The sequence below is a fragment of the Crinia signifera genome, chromosome 4 (genome assembly GCF_055691185.1).
Source record: "Crinia signifera chromosome 4, ASM5569118v1, whole genome shotgun sequence".
Taxonomy (NCBI): Eukaryota; Metazoa; Chordata; class Amphibia; order Anura; family Myobatrachidae; genus Crinia; species Crinia signifera.
The window spans coordinates 162,634,050-162,654,190 of record NC_139220.1 but is presented as its reverse complement, the minus strand read 5'-3'; the positions used below and the strand labels follow the sequence as shown (position 1 = coordinate 162,654,190).

The window sequence follows — 20,141 nt, the reverse complement described above, 5'->3', positions numbered from 1 at the left end:
GTGCCTTTACCAACTATACTAACCATGTGCACATTGATTGGTACACTGCACAATCCCAAGTAGCCTATGAATGACAATACATAAATCAACTATTGTGGCCTACATGTAAAGGAGCCTGTAGGAATATGAAATCTTGATGCACTATATAGCGTGCCACTAGGTCTAGCGTTTTCTTAGAGACTGCACATATGAGCTGCATGCTAGGGACAAGTATCTTTACCTGTCAAATAGTTCAGATTGAGGTTGTGCAGTCTCCACCATTTTCCTAAGGGCCCCCCATAAACTACAACGATCTTGCAAGATTTTGTGCCATTCTGAACTGTCAGGAAGATCTGTCATTTGTAAAGCAGCAAATTGTACATGTCTTCCATCCAATCAGATGTCTCATGACCCCCTAGATAGCTAGTGCTGCACTACTGATTTGAATCGGATGGAAAATGATGTGTTTTTTGTGCATGCGATATATCACATTTGATGTATTGCAGGAAGTTTGACTAGCATTTTCAGCCCCTCTAGCCCCCTAATCCAACTCATCAGATATATCTATGGTACAATTGTATACCATAAGACAGGCAATTCCCAACCATGGTCCTCAAGGCACACCAACAGTGCAGGTTTTAGTGATATCCAGGCTTCAGCACAGATGGATCAGAATCACTCAGGTACTAATTAAGTCACCTGTGCTAAAGCTTGGATATCACTAAAACATGTACTGTTGGTGTGCCTTGAGGACCATGGTTGGGAATGCCTGCCATAAGATATACTGCATGCAATTTATTGTGGATAGATATATCTTATGAAATATAGCTTATGTAAAAATGGTGCAAAAGTACAAAATCGTATAGGCATCACTCCTGGGAAGGTCCAGGGGGAGTTCAAGGGAAATTGCATCAGACTTCAGAGTCTGACATATCATTGTAGTGTATGGGGCAAAAACGTTCAATGTCCAATGTAATTTTTTTTTTTTAAACCGCAATTGTGTCTGCAACTTGCAGGATATTATATTTTGGTTCATGACTGAAAGATTTTATATAGCAAATTAATTTACCAATCATAAATTGTAAATGCCCCTTTCAACAGAGTTCTATACCATTGATAATGTAGCAACTTTTGGTAGCATATACTACAAATCCTCCTTAAACAGTTAAATTAAATTTGAATCCATTCTAGATTACTAAAAGTTGCTACAAAATACAGCACACCTGTATACAGCATTAGCTAGTAGTGGGATTATGGGAAACACAGGATTGATAGAGTAATGCTGTGTACACACGGTGAGATTTGACATTAGATTTTGACTATATATAGTCAAAATCACATGCAGATCGCAGAGGTTTTTTACCTTGCGCTCCCCCGTGACAGCACAAATCGAAACCCATATAGACATGGCAGCAATGACTATATAGTGCAAATCTAATGTAGATAGCATGTATTGTATGTAAATAGTACAGTTAGCAAAGATTGCATAGCATTCGAATCTTAAGTCGAATAGCAAGGGAATCTCACCATGTGTACACACCATAACCGTATAAGACATGCAGAGCTTTTACAATTTGATCGTATACAACTTCAGATTTTTATGAAGAAACTTACAATTTCTACAACTTGAAAGAAAACAAAGGAAAAATTACTCAAGGCCCCACACTAATTTATTGTAAAGAAATTAACTTTGTGGGGTCAATTTAATTATACACAAAGAGGAATAAGCCGCATTTCAACTCTTCTACTCCCCCCCCCCCCCCCCCACACCCAAAACTCATGAGGGGGGTTTAAGGGTTTTCCCACCCAGTAACCACAGGAGACTAAGAGCACAAAAGTGATGGGTACAAAATTAGAACAATCAAATTTCTTTAATGAACACCCTTTACTTTGGGGCACCCGATAAAAGAATTTAATTGCTGCTATGGAGTTTTATGTGCAACCCTAGGAACTAAAATATTGTTAGTATGACTTATACCCAAACTTGCGTGTTTAACTGAATTGACCCAACCATATTTACATTAAATACTAGCACAATATTTGCTGAATAATAGTTGTTTTAAAGTGGTAAATAAAAGGTTTAGTCTCCTCTCCATATAGATATAGGTAAAACATATACATGTTTACACACATGCAGAGCAGTTTTCTTACCATCATCTTCTTCACCATCATTCTCCACTATTGATCCATTCTCCTCTTCAAAGCTTCCAATGCCCGATTCTATTTGTGGAGGTTGGACGTGCTGTTGCGAAAGCAATTGACGGATGTTGCTAATCTCTCTTTTTAGTAGCTTTAAACGTTTACTTCTAGATCCACTTGATTTCATCGCAAAAGTCAAATCTAGTTTCTCCAATAACTCTTTCAGCTGTTCTTCCAAAGCCATATGCACACGGTTATCAGGATTCAGCAGTTTATCAACTATATAAAAAAAAAAAAAAAAAAGAAAAAAAAAAAAGAAGATTACAGTATTAGAGCATTATACCATTAGTAACTATCAGAATTCAGCTTTTCTAATACCAATTTTTCCCATTGTTCAATCTCCTAAGCTCAGGGAAAATAAAGTAACCAATAAATAATCATTTCAAAAATTCAGAAGAACCAGTTATAGGACTGTATAATATGATGGCCAACCAAATAAAAATGCTTTGATTCATATATTGTGAAGTACCGCAATGGACAGGGATGGGGAACCTCAGGCCCGTGGGCCATATGCGGCCCCCGTAGCCGGTCTGAGTGGCCTGCCCAGTGGCTTTGCTGGGAGTCAAGTACAGAGAATTCTCGGGAGAGGTCGGTAGTTTTGGCGAGATTCCTCTTAATCAACAGCCATACATATGGCCCCCGAAGGATTTTTTCCCCATACAAACGGCCCTTGGCACAAAAAAGGTTCCCCACCCCTGGTCTAAAAGTAATTAATAAAAGTAATGTTTAAAGATCAATGAAACCTTATACAAAGTTATTTGGAAACCATGGGGACGATTCAATTCAGTACACTCAATAGCACCGGGAGGGAGCTCCTGTAGCTACTTAAAATCAGAACACTCCTGGGGTGCAAGCAGATAGATATCTTGCAAAACTAGCTTGGTGATGAGGTTTTGCGTCCTAGTACAGAGCAAACCGCATTGCCGAAGAGCACTTTAGTTGAAAAATGCCAGATCTCGCAACTAAACACCCACAGGTACCGCCATTCCCCGACATGACAGCACGTGAGTTTTGAATAGCTCCATGAGCTCTTTCCCGGCACTATTCACAGCTCGCTGAATAGAAGTGACCTGAGAACATACACTTTTAATGATCATTTTCCTTTGTATATGCGGAGTAGTAAGATTCTATTTGCTTAGGAAACATCTTTTCAAAAGTTCTATTTATAAAAAAAAAAAAAAAAAAAAGATTCATACTTTTTAAATTTAATTTGCAAAAACAGAAGTGTTTATTTTTTGTAAATGAACAAAATGCAAAGCAAACCAACAGAAGAGAAATCTAATGGTGTGTACACACGGCAGGTATGCCGTCCTGATACGAACAAATCGTATCGGGACTCGCATCGCACGGCATGCATGAAGTGGCACCATTTAGACTATATGGTGCAGATCTGCACTATATAGGTCTTGCCTGCCCTCTCTATTTGGTTGCCGATTTGCGCTCACATGGGAGGGCGCATCGGCAGCGCATCTGGCTCGCAAGCCCTATATAAAAAAAAAAAAAAAAACACAATCAGCATGCGATATGGCTTCCGGTGGCCACTATATCGGCAACATCGGAAGCCCCGTGTGTACACACTATAAATCAAGTGAATATTTTGTGACTACCCTTTGCCTTCAAAACAGCATCAATTCTTTTAGGTAATCTTGTTTGAGAGTTTGTAGGATTATAGTAAGGTGTATGATAAACCAGTAACACCAAACAGGCAATGATCATCATTTTCATATGTACAGTAGGGTAAAACCTCACTAACTGAAAGCCTCCTACAGTTGTGTAGGAGGTTTAAAATTGGGTGGGGAAGGCCCAAACTCTGCTACAAAAGGTGAGATTTGTCACATCTCATGCACACAGCAACAAGATATAAGGTAGATATACTTCTTAAGCAAGGTCTCTCCTAGGCAAAGATTTCAAAGCAGACGGGCGTCTCAAGAGGTGCTGTTCAAGCACTATTGAATAAGCATGAAGAAACTGGAAATGTTGAGGACCATAGATGCAGTGGTCGGCCAAGGAAAGTGCTTAAGATAAAGTCACATCATACTTCGTTGCCTCTGAATGCAGAGTCTTAAGTAGAACATTCTCTTATGAGCCTGCAAGGATACACTACGGACTCACGTGGATCTGTTATTTATGCATTGATGCACAAACTTTAGGGCAGAATCAACAGTCTGCTAGTGTCGCAAGAATGGTTTCCAGCGACTACATGGTATGAGTCTCAGAGGCTGATTTCGGTTTGCAGGCTGTGAAGGTGCAAGCAGAGATCAGCCTACTGTAACCTAGGTTTTTTTTACAGAATTGTTACATAAGGATTGGTTCAAGTTTCAGCAAATGATTAACATTCTACTATAATAAATATTTAACACATTTATGAATGGAAGTCTTTCAAAATCTATTAAGAAAACACTTACCATCTTCCCATGAAAATTGTGGGGGACTTTCAATTTTTGGTGGCTCTGGCAAATACATTCCCGTTTGATCATCAAAGCCAATGGAATGAGCATCCCTTCTAGCTTGTCTTATTACTACGCCTCCCTGATCTCGTAACCGAATTGCTGCTCGAAAAAAGATTGTATCCTTGGAATTGTACTTCATGCAGTTTTCAATGATGAGATTGAAGTCTTCTTCAAACTCATTTAAATTTTTGTATCTTTGATCTTCTAACCGTTTCTTCATTGTAGAGAAATCCATGGGATGTTTAATGTGGTCCATGTAATCTGGAACCTAACAAACAAACAAATATATATAGGATGACTAGTGGTAAAAATTGCCCGGCTCCTAAAAAGCAGCAACTTTGAACATAAGACTACCTTTAACCACACATTAGTGACATTCCACCTTCAAGTATGGGACAGTTGTGCCAGTTTTAACATTGTCACTGAATAAAAAAAAAAAGTTATATCAAAGGTCCTAACTAAACACCCAACACTACCACAAAATTTAGCTGACACGTAAGGGACAAGCCATGTTGTAAAGGAACATTGAAAATAACACATAACTATAAATTTACTATCTATATCTAGAGATGTGCGGGTAATTTGGTTTTACACTGATTTACTCTGTTCTCACAGCGGGATCGTATTGGCTATCTAAAAAATGTGACACTCGATATGAAAATCGGAAAAACCCAAACTTACGATAATTTGGCGATCACAGCAGAGTAAATTCGAACATGCACATATCTAAATTTTACTCATTTTAATCTAATAGCCCATCATTATGCATTAACACGTGAATATTGCTATGAAAAAATTACCTTTGAGATTAATTGAAAATCTCACCTCTGAAAGATTAACAGGATGCGCAAATATATGTGCAGGATCCTTTTCCTGTAGTTGTTCTAGAAGCGATCGTAGAAGTACAGTCAGTGGTGTCAGCTGCAGCTCCATAGCTACCTGCTCAACTTTTACCTAATCAACAAAACATACATAACTGACTTTATACAGGTAATAACACCCCAAAAAAATAAAATGATAGTCTGAATAAAACAGAATATCCTTTTGTGCAGGTCTTCAAAATAGATACTGTACTGTATTTTTAAAAACAGATATAATGGAATACATTTTTCGGTACTGGTTTCCTAGCAGGGCGCCCCCGATTTTGATTGAATTACATCTTATACAATCGCATGCAATATAGCGGCATGCAATGTGATTTTTAATTGGACAAGCACCCTGATGGGTGCTTTTAATGTGAAATGCACCCCCATTGGCTACGCCACCCCCACTATCAATGCCAACCCGAAGCGAGCACAGCGAGCCCACGAGGGGCGGCGGTACGTGTCCTCCGACCTTTTCATACCCCCACTATCCATGTCGGCATGGAGCCCGTAGCGTGACGAGCCTCGCGAGGGGACACCGATTACTTTACATGTATTGTGCATTCGCTCGCCACGCTTCGGGCTCGTATTCCACGTCCCCTCGCCACGTTTCGGACTCGGTGGCTCGCTGCACTCGCCACACTATCTAAAATCAACTCCACACCGGCGTGGATAGTGGGGGTATGAAAAGGTCGGAGGACACGTACCGCCGCCCCTCGTGGGCTCGCTGCGCTTCGGGTTGCCGTTGATCCTGGGGGTGGCGTTGACTATGGGGGGCCATTTAACATTGTGAGGACCCATCAGGGTGCTTGTACAATCAAAAATCATTTACAATAGCATCGTATGCCATACGATGCGATATTTTATTGTACAATATCGCATCGCATCCCATATTTAGTGTAATGGTAGATGATGCGATGGGCGCCGTGCTAGGAAACAAGTACCCATTTTTCTATCAATACACTTAGGAATATTTTCACCAAAAATTGGAAATCATTTTGTGGGTTGCTGTCACTATCTAGTAGAGACCATATAAACCTACTACAAAATTTAAGGAACAAAACATTTCACATCAGTGCTTTAATTCAACTTCCTTTAAGAACAAAATGTAATCATGGCTACATTACTACACTTAACCACAAATTCTTACGGCAGATTTCACATTTCTCCCTGCGGCAGTACAATCAGATAGGCTCCAGCGTTCCATAATATAGCCTAATATCTTTAGGAGATCAGTATTAGTCAGTTCAAAGGTTGACATGGACAATACAGACATGTTAACATGGGATGCTGATAGAAGAATGTGATTGACAGCATTTAACAGTGTCTGCTTTTCAGCTTCAAACCCGATGCTACTCTACATATTTTAAACTCATAAGGGGGTATGAAATCCCAGATCACAACTGTCGTTGCCTCCCGACAGCCGTGATCCTGGCCTGTTTGCCAGGAAATGGGCAGGTGGGATTCAATGTCCCGCCTGCTGATCGGAGAAAATAGGGCATGTCTGTGTAAAAGGCCGTGGATTGCCGATATACGGCCGGGATCGCGACAATCTATGGCCGTTATCGGCAGAACGGGCCCAACAGCTTTTAATGTCAGGCTAGTTCCGCCGTGATCCCTCTTCAATGCGGTCGGTAAAGACGGCATCAAATAGGTCCCCACTGTTATTTCCCCCTTCAGAAATGGAGGATTGCATACCCCCTTAGACAGTTAAAATGTTGTAAGCCACATAATTAACAGGTCAGCATTAAATGTACAATCTTTTTTCCCCAAAAATATATTTTATTGATCCTCACAAGTTACAATCAATAGACAGCAGAAATTGGAGACAAAGATATCGGATGAGGAACAATCCACCATTTTCAAATTTTCCAATCAAACATTAATAAGGAAAAAGAAAAAAGGAAGTACGACTGTTTCTTTAATCAGTGCCAAAATTTTACTTTCAGAATGGAAACGGCAGATCTACCATACATTGAAGTGAGATAACATTGTTCAAAAAACTCCATTCCCAACAGTCCCAAGCCAGAGCATTAGGCTGTAATGTTCATACTATCAGCACTCCCCCATGATGCCCTATGTTCCTCGGTTTCTAGTTATACCACAACGAATGTACATTAGGAATGGTCCTTTTTGCACCTACATGGCTCAAAACCAGTGAGCTTTGGTACCTTTTTATGAGTTACATGGAGGTTGCACATTATCTAGCTGGAGGTTGTGCCCCAGTTTAGCCTATTGCATATCAAAACTGTCTAAAATCAAAGCTATCTGCAAATTTTCTAAAATATCACTATGCTTTGGTCTGTGGAACAACTGGAAATGTCTGCGATCGCTCACTATGCAATCGGCGGGTGGCAGCAGCAGCCATGGTGGCAGTGTAGCAAAACTGAAGCAGAAGGGCTGGTATGCGGCGGTAGTCAGCAGCAGAATTTGAAAAAAAAACCAACACATTTCATAACACTGGGCAGCCCTCAGATTGGCTGAGAGCTCTCTCGCCAATCAGCGGCCACCTGAATGTGAGCAAGAGGGCCGCCCAGCGTTTTAAATAGTTTTTTTTTTAATTCTGCCACCCACCGCTGATTACCACCGCACGCCAGCCCTCCTGCCACCAGCTCCGCTATACCGCAACTCGCCCTCTTCCAGCACCAGATGTGGAATCACAGGTGGCTTGCGACATCAGGTGCTGTAAAAAAGCACTTGGGCACCAGAAGATGCAATCGGTTGCGATGGGACATTACATCGCGATATCACATTCCATCGCACATATGAATGGGCACCATTAGAGTTGCACAGGACCTGGTGGTTAAAAAATGCCAGGAATCTCACGCTGCATGGTGTAATAAAGCTAGATGTAGTAGAAGCTATCTGCACCCAGTGATTTCATTCCACTCTACTCACTCAATGAACAAAGCAAGTCATTTGCACAAGTTCATTACATGCTGGTGCTTATCCTTTTTGTATGTGCAGAACTACACTATCAAGTATAGATAGATATACAGACTTGGAAAACAGCAGTTGTTTTAAGAGTCACTCCTACATTGCAATCATGTTGATTCTCTTTGTAATCTAATATTACTAAAGTACATAAACCACACAGATCAAGATGAAGAAATGTTTTAAAATAACTTCTGGTCAATACAATAGATCCTGGGGATATAAAGGACACTGCTGTAGCATAGCAGAAGCCACTGTAAACATGGACAACTAGCCATGTTTTTCTTCATAAAGATGCAATTGGACTGCCATCCAATGACAGGTGAGAAGGATGGGTAAAGGGTTTTGAACACAATCCTATCTCTTTGTATATCGTGTGTGATTTATGTGACTGATCACGGGACAGACAGAAATGATTTTTCTAATGCTAAGAAAGCATATAGTGTACTGCATGGACAAGAGATTACACATTTCATCTGACCATAGATGGCTGTATTTCTTTAAGTTGATAGTACATGAATGGGGGGGAATGGTTACCTGTTCACGTTTTAACTTTTCCCGTTTTCGGATGAGTTCAATTAATAATCTTGCTCTTTCAAGGTCATGTCTTAGCCGTTGCCAGTACTTTAATTTCTTTTTCAAGGACTGAACTTCTTCATCATCTTCTCTCTGATCCAAATAAGGCAAACAGGGAGGCTGCTTTACTACTCCAGAATGTTACATTTAACAGATTTGCCTTCTAATCACTATGTAACTTTCCTTATTTATGCAGAAGATATTCAACATAAGCAATGACACAAATGTGGTTGGGAAACATTCTTAGAGCACATAAACCAAATCATACAAATATGGAAAGAAGTACCGGTGGGTTTTCGCTTAGAGATAAATAGTTAAATTAAAGATCGATCAGCTTCTCAAACACTGGTCATTATGCACTTAAAAAAAAAAAACTACATATATAAAATACAGGATACTTTAATGGCATGTATTAAGTATATGGTTATTGACTTTTTGAGCAAGATCATACTAATTTAAATAGGAGCTTTTTAGGTCACAGGAGCCTAAAATTACTATTGAACTGGACATAACTATTTAAAAGTGATTTCAGTTGATGTCAGATACCCCTGATTAGATTAGAGGGGATGACTGAGTGGCTCAAACAGTTATTTTCAAATGTGTACAAACCCCCTCACTATGCTAAACACTGTGGTGGATTTTACTTCTTAAGGGGCCCATATATCAGAAATTAATTGGGCCAACACTCCATTCAAATGAATGTGTTGGGCGACTGGCAAAATCAAGCATGTTCGAAAATTTTGAAGTTGCTGATTCACATTCAAAAATAATCAGAACCAGAGTTGGGGATTTTCAACATGTTGTAATTTGTTAAATCACCCATTAAAATGTATGGGCCTCATTACTTAAATCAAACATTAACTCTAAGGTGGACTTTTCCTAGGACTATTTCTTGATAATTTTTTATTCTATTGGCATATTTCTCTGCAGAACATACTGCGGACACAATGATAGAAGCACTCCTCAATTAAACCATTATTAGCCATACAATGCAGGTAGATGAAAGCACAGAAACTAGTGTCTAAATCACAGAAAATGTGGGTTTGAGTATTTCCAATCCCAGGATTTAAAAAAAAAAAAATGCCCTGTGATTGGCCAACCTAAATTCAGCTTTACATCAAATCAAGCTTGGCTTTAAAACTATAAGCTATATTTTCCCTGTAACTAGAAAAAGTACTATAAACAAAATAGGCAAAAGATTATGCTATTTGAAAAATGAAATGGCTTAAGAGCATTGTAAAAGGATTATACTTATCCTATTTAAAAAGGGGCCTTCTAGATTGGAAAATATTGTGCCAATATTCACTGCAGGGAACACCTAAAAAGCCTTAAAATCTGATGTCAGAACATTGGGCTTCCCTACACAGCAAGGCAGAATACAACATAAATAACTTTAATCTTCCAGGCTCAACTTCAGACCCTTAAATTAAGATAAAGAAATGTAATTCCGTATTGATCCATTTTTGTTTCAAATTTAATTGCCCTATACACTCTCGAAAATCTGTACAAGTAATGTTAGATCAAAGGTTTACATTTTTTTTTTTTCGAAAAAGTTTATATAAAATTTAAAGTGTCACTTAAGCTGGGTACACAATACAAGATATTTCCCCAATGATATCATGCATATCTTATAGTGTACCCACTATATCGGGTCTTTAACGATCCAGTCTGTTTAAACATGCAGTCAAATCTGACTATCGTAAGGGATTGAATGTTCGGCGGGTTCCATGTGAGGTCACTGAATGATGTCACTATAACGATATCGTTCAGTGGCTTTGTGCTAGGTTGTTCGTGTAGTAGCATTAGAAGAGAAAGCCAGCACCACAAGAAATAAACTTGCTCAGCCACAGTTCGTGTTAAATTCAAATCTTTGTTTTGGAGGTTTAAAAATGTCTGTCTAAAAGGTGCCCATACAGGTTACAATTATTGTATACAATATCGCATCTTGGTTTTGCGAGGAGATGAGATCAGTACAAAAAGTACATACTTTTTTTTACTAGATCTCATCGCAAAACTGAGATGCGATATTGTATACAATAATTGTAACGTGTATGGGCACCTTAATGGGCATTTCCAAATTGCCAATGAACACAAAATAAATGAAAACCACACACACCTGCTGCTGTATATTTCTCTGAGACTGTAAACTGGATTGCAATCGTCTCAGTAAAGGAATACCATTTCTTGAAAGTCTCTTCAGTAGCCAGTAACTGTGCACTCGCTCAACAAAATGCTTCTTTCGTTGAATAGATACCTGGTTTGATATTTTATTTACTCTAAAAAAGAAAAAAGGAAAAATTAACAGATTTCACCAAAACAGTCAATAGTTTTTTATTTAAAACTACTTTCAGGCAGCAAATGCCGGGCCGCATCCGTGATTAGGATACAGGTCTGTCACCGGAATTTGCGTTCTTGTAAGCTCCCCGCCAAACACAGCTCAAAGATATCACAAAAGGGCAGGGGGGCAGCACTCTGGAGCAGAGATGAAATCTGTGAAAGGTTTTCTTAAACATTGCACCAAAAATGAACAGTCACTGTGAGCAACACTGGCATTTTTAGCAGATATTTTGGACATCTCTCACAGAAACATTAGCACTCAAAGGGTTAAACAATAGTTTCATTCCCTGCTGCGGTGACATTTACAAGCTAACCTTCCTCCAACAGAACTGAGGACCATCAATATGCTGAGGCCAGTTTAGTGACAAACCAATTCTCTTAAAGCATGTTTGCATTTTCAGAAGAATGAGCGCCCAACCAAAGCCCATATGTAAAAACTGTACACAAATGGTACGACGATTTAGGAACAGAGCACTACCAAGTCTGTAGTTGCACAATCTTCATTAGTGCCAAATTAAGCACAGCTACTCTAAATTGATCATTTATTCTACAGTTGCGACCTCTTTTAAATAGATGTAAAAAAAAAAATGACTAGGAAAGTCCATAGGAGGGGGGGGGGGGATTCAATTGAGGGCCGGAAACCAAAACATTATTGCAACCTTTGCTATTATTGCAAGATTTAAATTCTTATGCTATGATTTCTATATAAAAACCAATGCATCTTTTTTTCACATACTTCCAGAGCATGTCTGATTTTTCCTAAAATCATTAAATTTAGGAAAAGCTATCTGGTATTTATCTGGAACCCCTACCTCAAGCGATGTTAATGTGGAGGTGGTCCTGGAGATATTCAATTGTCCTTATCGCTAGTCTGGAGATCCCAGTTCAAATTCCTTAAACTATACTATTGAGCCAGACTACAGAATTTCTGCTCTCACAGCATAAGTAGTGTTGTAACGCTTTTTATGGCCTTTAGTGTGGCACAAATGGCATTGCGACAGGCACTTTGGTCAAGAGAACCGGCATTCTCCAACATAAAACTGGGTGTTTTATGTTGGAGAATGCCGGTTCTCTTGACCAAAGTGCCTGTCGCAATGCTATTTGTGCCACACTAAAGGCCATAAAAAGCGTTACAACACTACTTATGCTGTGAGAGCAGAAATTCTGTAGTCTGGCTCAATAGTATAGTCCAGCGGTTCCCAAACTGTGTGCCTAGGCACCCTGGGGTGCCTCAGGACACTTAAGGTGGGCATACATCAAACCGATTTGGACCGATTTTGGCCGATTGCGATCAATCGGCCCAATAAATCGGACCAAATCGGTTCTTCATGACATAGGGTCGGGTCCGATGCGCGGTCCCGTGATAATCGGACCCGGCCCCAGGGGTCGGACCGGCGGGACATACGATGTAGGTCAGTCAGGGCGGTGAGGAGAAGTGGGGGCGGGCGGCTGGGGAGGAAGCAGTGGGGCAGCAGCGCGTTACCAGATCAGTGCTGGTGCGGGCGGCGGTGACCATCATTCTCACTCTCCACTGTCTGTGTCCAGCGCTGTAGCGGGTGGGCAGCCGCGGCTATTACATCTTTAAAACAACATGTCAAATGACTGCCTGGCTAATGATTGCCTGAGATTGGGGCCACTGATTGGCTGAGAGTGCTCTATCTCAGCCAATCATTAGCCGGGCAGTCATTTGACATGGTTTTTTAAAGATGTAATAGCCGCGGCTGCCCGCCCGCTACATCGCTGGACAGTGGAGAGTGAGATTGATGGTCACCGCCGCCCGCCCCAGCACTTATCTGGTAACGGGCTGCTGCCCCACTGCTTCCTCCCCAGCCGCCCACCCCCACTGCTCCTCACCGCCCTGCAGCTCCCTGTTATTTTTTTTAAAAATGGCACATCAAGTCCTAATCGTATGTGAGCCTCCCGGGGAGCTGCCGGGCGGCTCGGAGGAGAATTGGGTCCGACTTGTCCTTAGGGGTGCCTTGGGTTGGTGGACCAGGATCAATTCATATTAGTTATGTGCAATGTAACAGGCAAAAGCATTGCTAGTGGCTGCCAATCATAACATATGTGGACAAACAGGAGCAAATCCTGCCCCTCACCACATAACTGACACAAACACAATGTACTTCATTTTATATTTTTTCCTGAATTTCTCAATAAGAAACATTTGACCTAGGGGTGCCTTGAAAACATTTTGATGCTCTAGGGTGCCGTGATTCAAAAAAGTTTGGGAACCCCTGGTATAGTCAATAGCTCCGGGACATCCTTCCAACCACTACCAACAGCACAGAATTGAATACACCCCATATAGCAGTGGATCCCAACCCTGGTCCTCAAGTACCCCTAACAGTGCATGTTTTCCAGGTCACCACAAATAGGTGTTAAAGAATTAGAGATCAAGGGTGAAATTTACCAAGATGAGAGTAAGACTCTACTTATTTAGCACCCTCTAGAGCAGGCCTGGCCAACCTGTGGCTCTCCAGATGTTGCGAAACTACAAATCCCAGAATGCCTTGCACCAGTTTTAACACTACCTTATAGCAAAACTGTGTCAAGGCATGCTAGGATTTGTAGTTTCACAACATCTGGAGAGCCACAGGTTGGCCAGGCCTGCTCTAGAAGATAGTATACAGGATCTGATTGGTTGCCCATAGCAACATCACATGTCAAGTCTTATTCCCATCTTAGTAAATTTCACCCCAAGTGAGGAGTGGTCCTAGTAAGACTATTAATGCAGTCCAGAATAATGGTTGGTCATGAGGCAGTGATGAACAGTGAAAAGAACTGCAATTTCTGTTTTCTTGTGATCAATGCTACATTTTTTTCTCTAGTGAAAAAAGCTAGGAGAAAAAAAAACCTCTACCACATTAAGGAGGAAAGACAATTATTTTGGCAGTTATGAATGGTAAATAAAACGGAGCACCTCAATTGTTCTGTACACTTGTTACTTGTAGGTGGCAAGGAAATTGATTTGTGTTTACATCGGTAAAGACAAAACAATTTCCTTATGGTGCAATTTTGGCTGCCGATGCGTGCTACCAAGCACATCAGATAGTACAGTCCAAAAATTATATGTTGCAGGTCCCTTTTGAACTAGATTGCATCGTATCTAGTTCAAATGCATGCTGCTTTAGCACATCGGATGTATTTTGAACTAGAAACGATGCAATCTAGTTCAAGACACATGGTGCCTATTACACCGTGTATGAGCACCATTAGAGCTATACCTATCAAGGGACCACTAATCCAGTGCTTGACAAATTTCTTTAAAATATGGGAGCCACGTTGAAAGCGTAGGAGTCAGACAATCTAAAGATAGGGACAGTGCACACCAAGGCACCAAAAATGTACACCATAATGCCCATTACACATTATGCCACAAACTAATACCCATTATATATACACGACACACCATAATGCATATTACATATTATGCCACATAAGTTATGCTTACCTACATGCTTGGTGCTATGGATTTCATGCTCTTTGCCAGGTAGTTAACATGGTCGTTGCCAGGACTAATGCTCGTTGTCGTGGGGTTATCCTGGTCTGCTAGGGGTAACGCTCATTGTAATGGAGATATCCTGGTCGGCCAAGGGTTAAAGCTCATTGTCATGGGGATATACTAGTCTGCCAGGGTCAACCTGGTCTGCCATGAGTAATGCTCATCATGGGGTAAATGTGGTCCAGGTCTTAAATGCTGGTTCTCATGGGGTTAACTTGCTCTGCCACTTCCTCCACTTTGCCGTTACCATTCGTGGTAATGACTGATACAATTATTTGCGTCCCCAAACCTGCAGCAGAACAGAGTCTCTGCGATGGGGAAACTGCCAACCTGTCAGAAGGGGAGAGCGCTGATGCCATGTCAGCAAAAGGGGAGAGAGCTGATGCAGCACCACCCCCCCACCCTCGAGTGGCTCCACCGTTGCGCAGCTATTGCAAAACTCACGACAGATCGCAAGCCTGGTCCGACAGCTAATCAGGGGTTGAGCTACCACTGCCACTCCTGATTGGCTACTACAGCAAACTCTGTTGGCTCGTGTTGCCGGCTGCTTGAATCATTTTGAACTAGCCGCTGATGTGAACCTGCTCTAGTCTAGTGTGCTCTTGTGCAGCGAGGAGGGGGAAGCGAGGAGGGGGATTAACAACTACTCTGCTGGGCTCTCTCTGCAAGTGCCCCAGCCGCGACCAGATTCTTCTTGGTCCAAAAAAAATCTGGTCGCCAGGAGGCTGAATCTGGTCGCCGTGGCGACCTGGCTCCCGGGGTTTGTTGAGCCCTGCACTAATCACATTAATTTCAAACACCATTATTTCCGTGTTAATTTTTATATTTACATCGAAATGCGCTTAGTGTGGTTTTAAATGTTAAAATGTAGTGTTCATCCTAGCACCCTGCACACCTTTAATAGTCTTTGCAGTGTTGCTGTCTGCTTTGGTGCTTCCAGTACAGTCTGTTCTGTATTGAAATATAAACCAGACTGTGTTAGAAACCACAACGGACAGCGACACAAGGCAGGAAAGAGAACCTGCACAGGTATTGAAAGTTGAAGTATGCTAGAATGAATACTAAATCTTCCCTCTTCATATGTGCTTATTATTGCAGATTATGAGGGGTATTCAATCCTGGCGATAAGTCAGAAATACCGGCCAGGACCTATTCGATCCCAGCATGTTTCAGCCGGGACTTGCTTCAGCAGAGTCAGATCTTTGAAAAGCTGAATTTGTATTGGCGGAAAAAGCCACTAAAAATTGTCGAATTAACAGCTGTTCCCACATAAATAGATGTGAATTTGCTGATCGAAGTTTCTTATGACTTTTGGATTGTACACAAAAGTCCAAAAAAAATCTCTCTCTATATCTATATCTAGCGCCAGAGGTTTCCACCACCTTATGTGCAGTTGTTAGGTATTTCAAGTATACAAATAAGACGTTTTCAAAAATGTAACACATTTTATTAAAAAGTTGTAAAAACGTGTTGTATCTCAATTCTTTTGAAGACGATGACAACCCAACGCGTTTCGTCTTTAGAAAGACTTCATCAGGGGTTTTTTTAAGATAGAAACATAGGGAAACATATACCTTTAGTTGATAATGAAACTGAGTTTGAAGATTACAGATCCATATGAAGTGAGACGATTGTTAGTCCCATATTCAGCCCCTTCTAGGTATAGAGAGTCTGTTAGAAGGAGGGTGGATTTAATAATATGGATCTGTAATCTTCAAACTCAGTTTCATTATCAACTAAAGGTATATGTTTCCCTAGGAAAACATTTCTAAACTGGTCATAAAATATTCTAAATATCTTATCCTCTGAACGTACTCCCCTCCCTCCTCTCAATCAACTATATACTACTATTGTTTGAATTTTTATTTCTTGATCTTGTAGATTGTGACCTCTTTCATAAAATGGAGTTCCATCATATGATTTGAAAATATTTAATCCATCCCCATGTATTCTTTTTGGTATGTACATACTTTTTGTAACCATTTCTTTGGATACTCTATGTTAATTAACTGTACCACTGTTGAAATTTAAAAATTGGACATACAGTTGTATTTACACTCAATATGTTTTTACCACTTGCAGTGTCTATCTTAAAAAACCCCTGATGAAGTCTTTCTAAAGACGAAACGCGTTGGGTTGTCATCGTCTTCAAAAGAATTGAGATACCACACTTTTTTTTACAACTTTTTAATAAAATGTGTTACATTTTTGAAAACGTCTTTATTATTTGTATACTTGAAATACCTAACAACTGCACATAAGGTGGTGGAAACCTCTGGCGCTCTCTATCCATACCTTTTTGTCTCCCACTAACAGGGGGGTCTCTTTAGAGTAGCAGCCTTCTGTGTGGCGCGACAAGAGTCACGTGTGTGTGTGTGTGTGTGTGTGTGTGTGTGTGTGTGTGTGTATGTGTATGTGTGTATGTATGTATGTATATATATATATATATATACACACACATACACACACACACACACTACATAGGTTGAATGTGAATTTGATCTATTATAGGCAAGAGTGGACGATTTTTCTGGCTTTCGGAAAGATCGGCAGGGATGTTGTATGTCTCCATTAGTACACTGTGTGTGGGTAAATGCCGCTGCAAGCTCCGAACATCCCCCTAATGCAGCTTGGGGCATTACTGTTCGTCTGAAGGGAAAGCTAGATCAGTGTCCATATGTTGAAGCCTTCCTCAAATATTGGAAGAAGCTTCCCTTGTTTGATATACATCAATAGCAGCAAAACTTTCTAATAAATATCACACTAAAAAGCACACATATTACTGTGCAATCCCACATAAAGCAGTGCTAAAATTTAGGTCAAAAACCAAATTAAGGTTGGTATCAGTGATCTATAACCTGGCATAGCATCAACTGATTGGCTTGCCACCTGCCAGTCCCCAATAAAGAGATGTTCACTGATGTAACCATTGCCAGTGAAACATGCCATCAATCACCACAGATGGCACTACTGCTAGTTAATCCAATAATGACAAACACTAGTAAGACACAAACAAAAGAAGAACTAAGATAACAGTACCCAGGTGGACAAGCAAGCCTCATCCAGCTAAAGTTTAAGGGAAAAATAAAAACAAAATTTCACATGTTCAATTAGCGTCACATTCCTGAACACAAATCAGGAATGTGTACCTAATGCCACTTTCCCATCGCAAATGCCGGGTCGCACCTGGGATTTGGACACAGGTCCGTTCCAGGTCGCCCATGTCATCAGGGGGTGGGGCAGAGCATCATCAGGGGGGGCGGCAGTGCTTGGAGCTTACGCTGCCTCCTCCATATAGAGTGCAAAGGACCCGGGTTGCTCGACCAGAGTTATCCATTCACACTGCACAGCAAACCAGGTCTGACCCGGGATCAATCCTTCTTTTAACCAGGGTCAGAATGGCAGGTTCCTGGACCTGAGTATTTTCAGGAGGGCCCTTTCATGCTTCATGCCGCACATAGACCTGGGTAGAACCGGTTATTTGCGCAACGTGAAAGGGGTACAACTGTCAACTCCATGGCACCAGCATTTCTTAATTTTTCATTGAAGTGATGGTTTGAGGCAGGATTCTCTTACCTTTTCTGCCCAGCACATTTTGATGCAATAGTCAAGTGTTTTTTTCTCCCTCATCATCTCCTTTCATTAATGTAAACATATACACCAAAGAACTGGCAACCTCATCACTTTTTCACAAATCAGTAAAACCTTAAGGGGGCATCCCCTAAGGCAGTCAGAGATAAATTACACACACGTTATATGAACGTATATATAATATTATTTTAAAAAAATGTTGGTGAAAAAAGAAGAAGTTCGCAATCAGTAAGGAAAAGTTACAAAGCATCTAGGCACAGTTTGCTGCCTTACCTTTGAGGTGGAATATCAGGTACACTGACTGTTGGTATTACTGCACAAGTTTCGGTCAAAGCCTTTTTTGTTTTCTTAGCTTTTCTCCTAAGTCTAGATGTTGTTCTGATGGGTTGATCGGAGTCTTTCCTACAAATGCCATTTTTAGATTCAGGCTCATCATAAATATTTAGTGGCCTCCGTACACACCCTGACGGAGTATGTGCATCACAGTATGCTGTCTTCTTTACAGAGAACGTTGTACCACTGACTGTCACTTCCTTCACAGGCTCCATTTTCATATACAATCCAGCCTTCTGGGCACAGGTTACATGAAAAGCTGTGTAACAGTTCGCCTTATGGCACTGAATGCAGGCACCCATGCCTTTTTGCTTACAGAGGTAGCAAGTTAGTTTCCATCTCGCTGGGGGAATGTTTTGTACGCCGTCAATTGGTTCAATAAAAACAGTATTTGCAAATCCCACTTCAGGTATCCAGAGCGCACAAACAACATGACCCCATCGATCATCGTCAGTCTTTTTAAAGGCACCTCCCTTGTTTGGGCACAACACGCAATCTATAGCTGTATTCCGTGATTGAAGACAATGCCTACAAAGCCACTGTCCTTCCGGTATGTATGGCACACCATAACACTCTTGATGTACTGCTAAATTACACATATCACAAAACAAGATAACGTTACTATTTTGACATTCTCCGTCCATGCAAATGCAGCACACAGCATCCTCATCAATTAATGATTGCTGATCTCCCTGCTTTTGGTTTTCACAATAAGATTCTTTTTCAAACCGGTCCATAAGGAATTCAAATATGTCTTGGGAAACTGCAGAGAAGCCATCCTTTTTTCGCCTCTCATTTACCAATTCCAGCCACGCATAATCTTCTTCATCCATGTCATATTCCACTTCCTTATCCAGCTCTTCTGAAGACTTTTCCTGAAACGTGTAGTATGCAGCAGGTCTATTGGGAGCAGATGGGGGACTACATTCTACAACACGGACTTTGGGCTCAGGGAGACTGCTGGTGGTAGCATGTCCATGAGTGCTTGGAAGAACTTCACTTTTCTTTTTCCCATTACAGGTACTTGCTTTATGCCTTTTAGACCGCAAACAAACCTGGGGCGGTTGCTCACTGTTTTCTTTATTGCTGTTGCATTCACTTATTTCTTGAGCAGTAGGATGGTCATCAGAAAGAACATCTAGAGGATCAAATATGCTTATTCTGTGCAATCGGCCTTCTATTTCAATCTCAACAATTCTCTGCGCCTGGGCATAAGTCAAGGTCTCCCTTGTAGGAGAATGTTTAATACTACACGGCGAAGTAGAAGAGCTGGGGGCAGAAACCCTATGCCAACGTCCTTTTCGCCTCATCTTTGAGGATCTGAAACAAGAGTAAAAAAATATATATATTTAAAATCAGATTTTGTTAAAAAAA

At 40.9% G+C, this 20,141-nt stretch overlaps 1 protein-coding gene across 6 annotated transcripts in view; it reads right to left on the bottom strand.

Moving 5' to 3' along the window:
* Positions 1-20,141, bottom strand: part of BRD1 (bromodomain containing 1) — a 128,109-nt gene that overhangs the window by 66,636 nt on the left and 41,332 nt on the right. For all 6 annotated transcript variants that reach the window (XM_083182911.1, XM_083182905.1, XM_083182907.1 and 3 more), the window contains 6 exons: positions 18,708-20,087; positions 11,118-11,277; positions 8,963-9,094; positions 5,454-5,582; positions 4,584-4,896; positions 2,131-2,397 (listed from right to left, as the gene is read on the bottom strand). In XM_083182911.1, the coding sequence (XP_083039037.1) occupies positions 2,131-2,397; positions 4,584-4,896; positions 5,454-5,582; positions 8,963-9,094; positions 11,118-11,277; positions 18,708-20,087 (2,381 nt within the window). The remainder of the gene's footprint in view (positions 1-2,130; positions 2,398-4,583; positions 4,897-5,453; positions 5,583-8,962; positions 9,095-11,117; positions 11,278-18,707; positions 20,088-20,141) is intronic.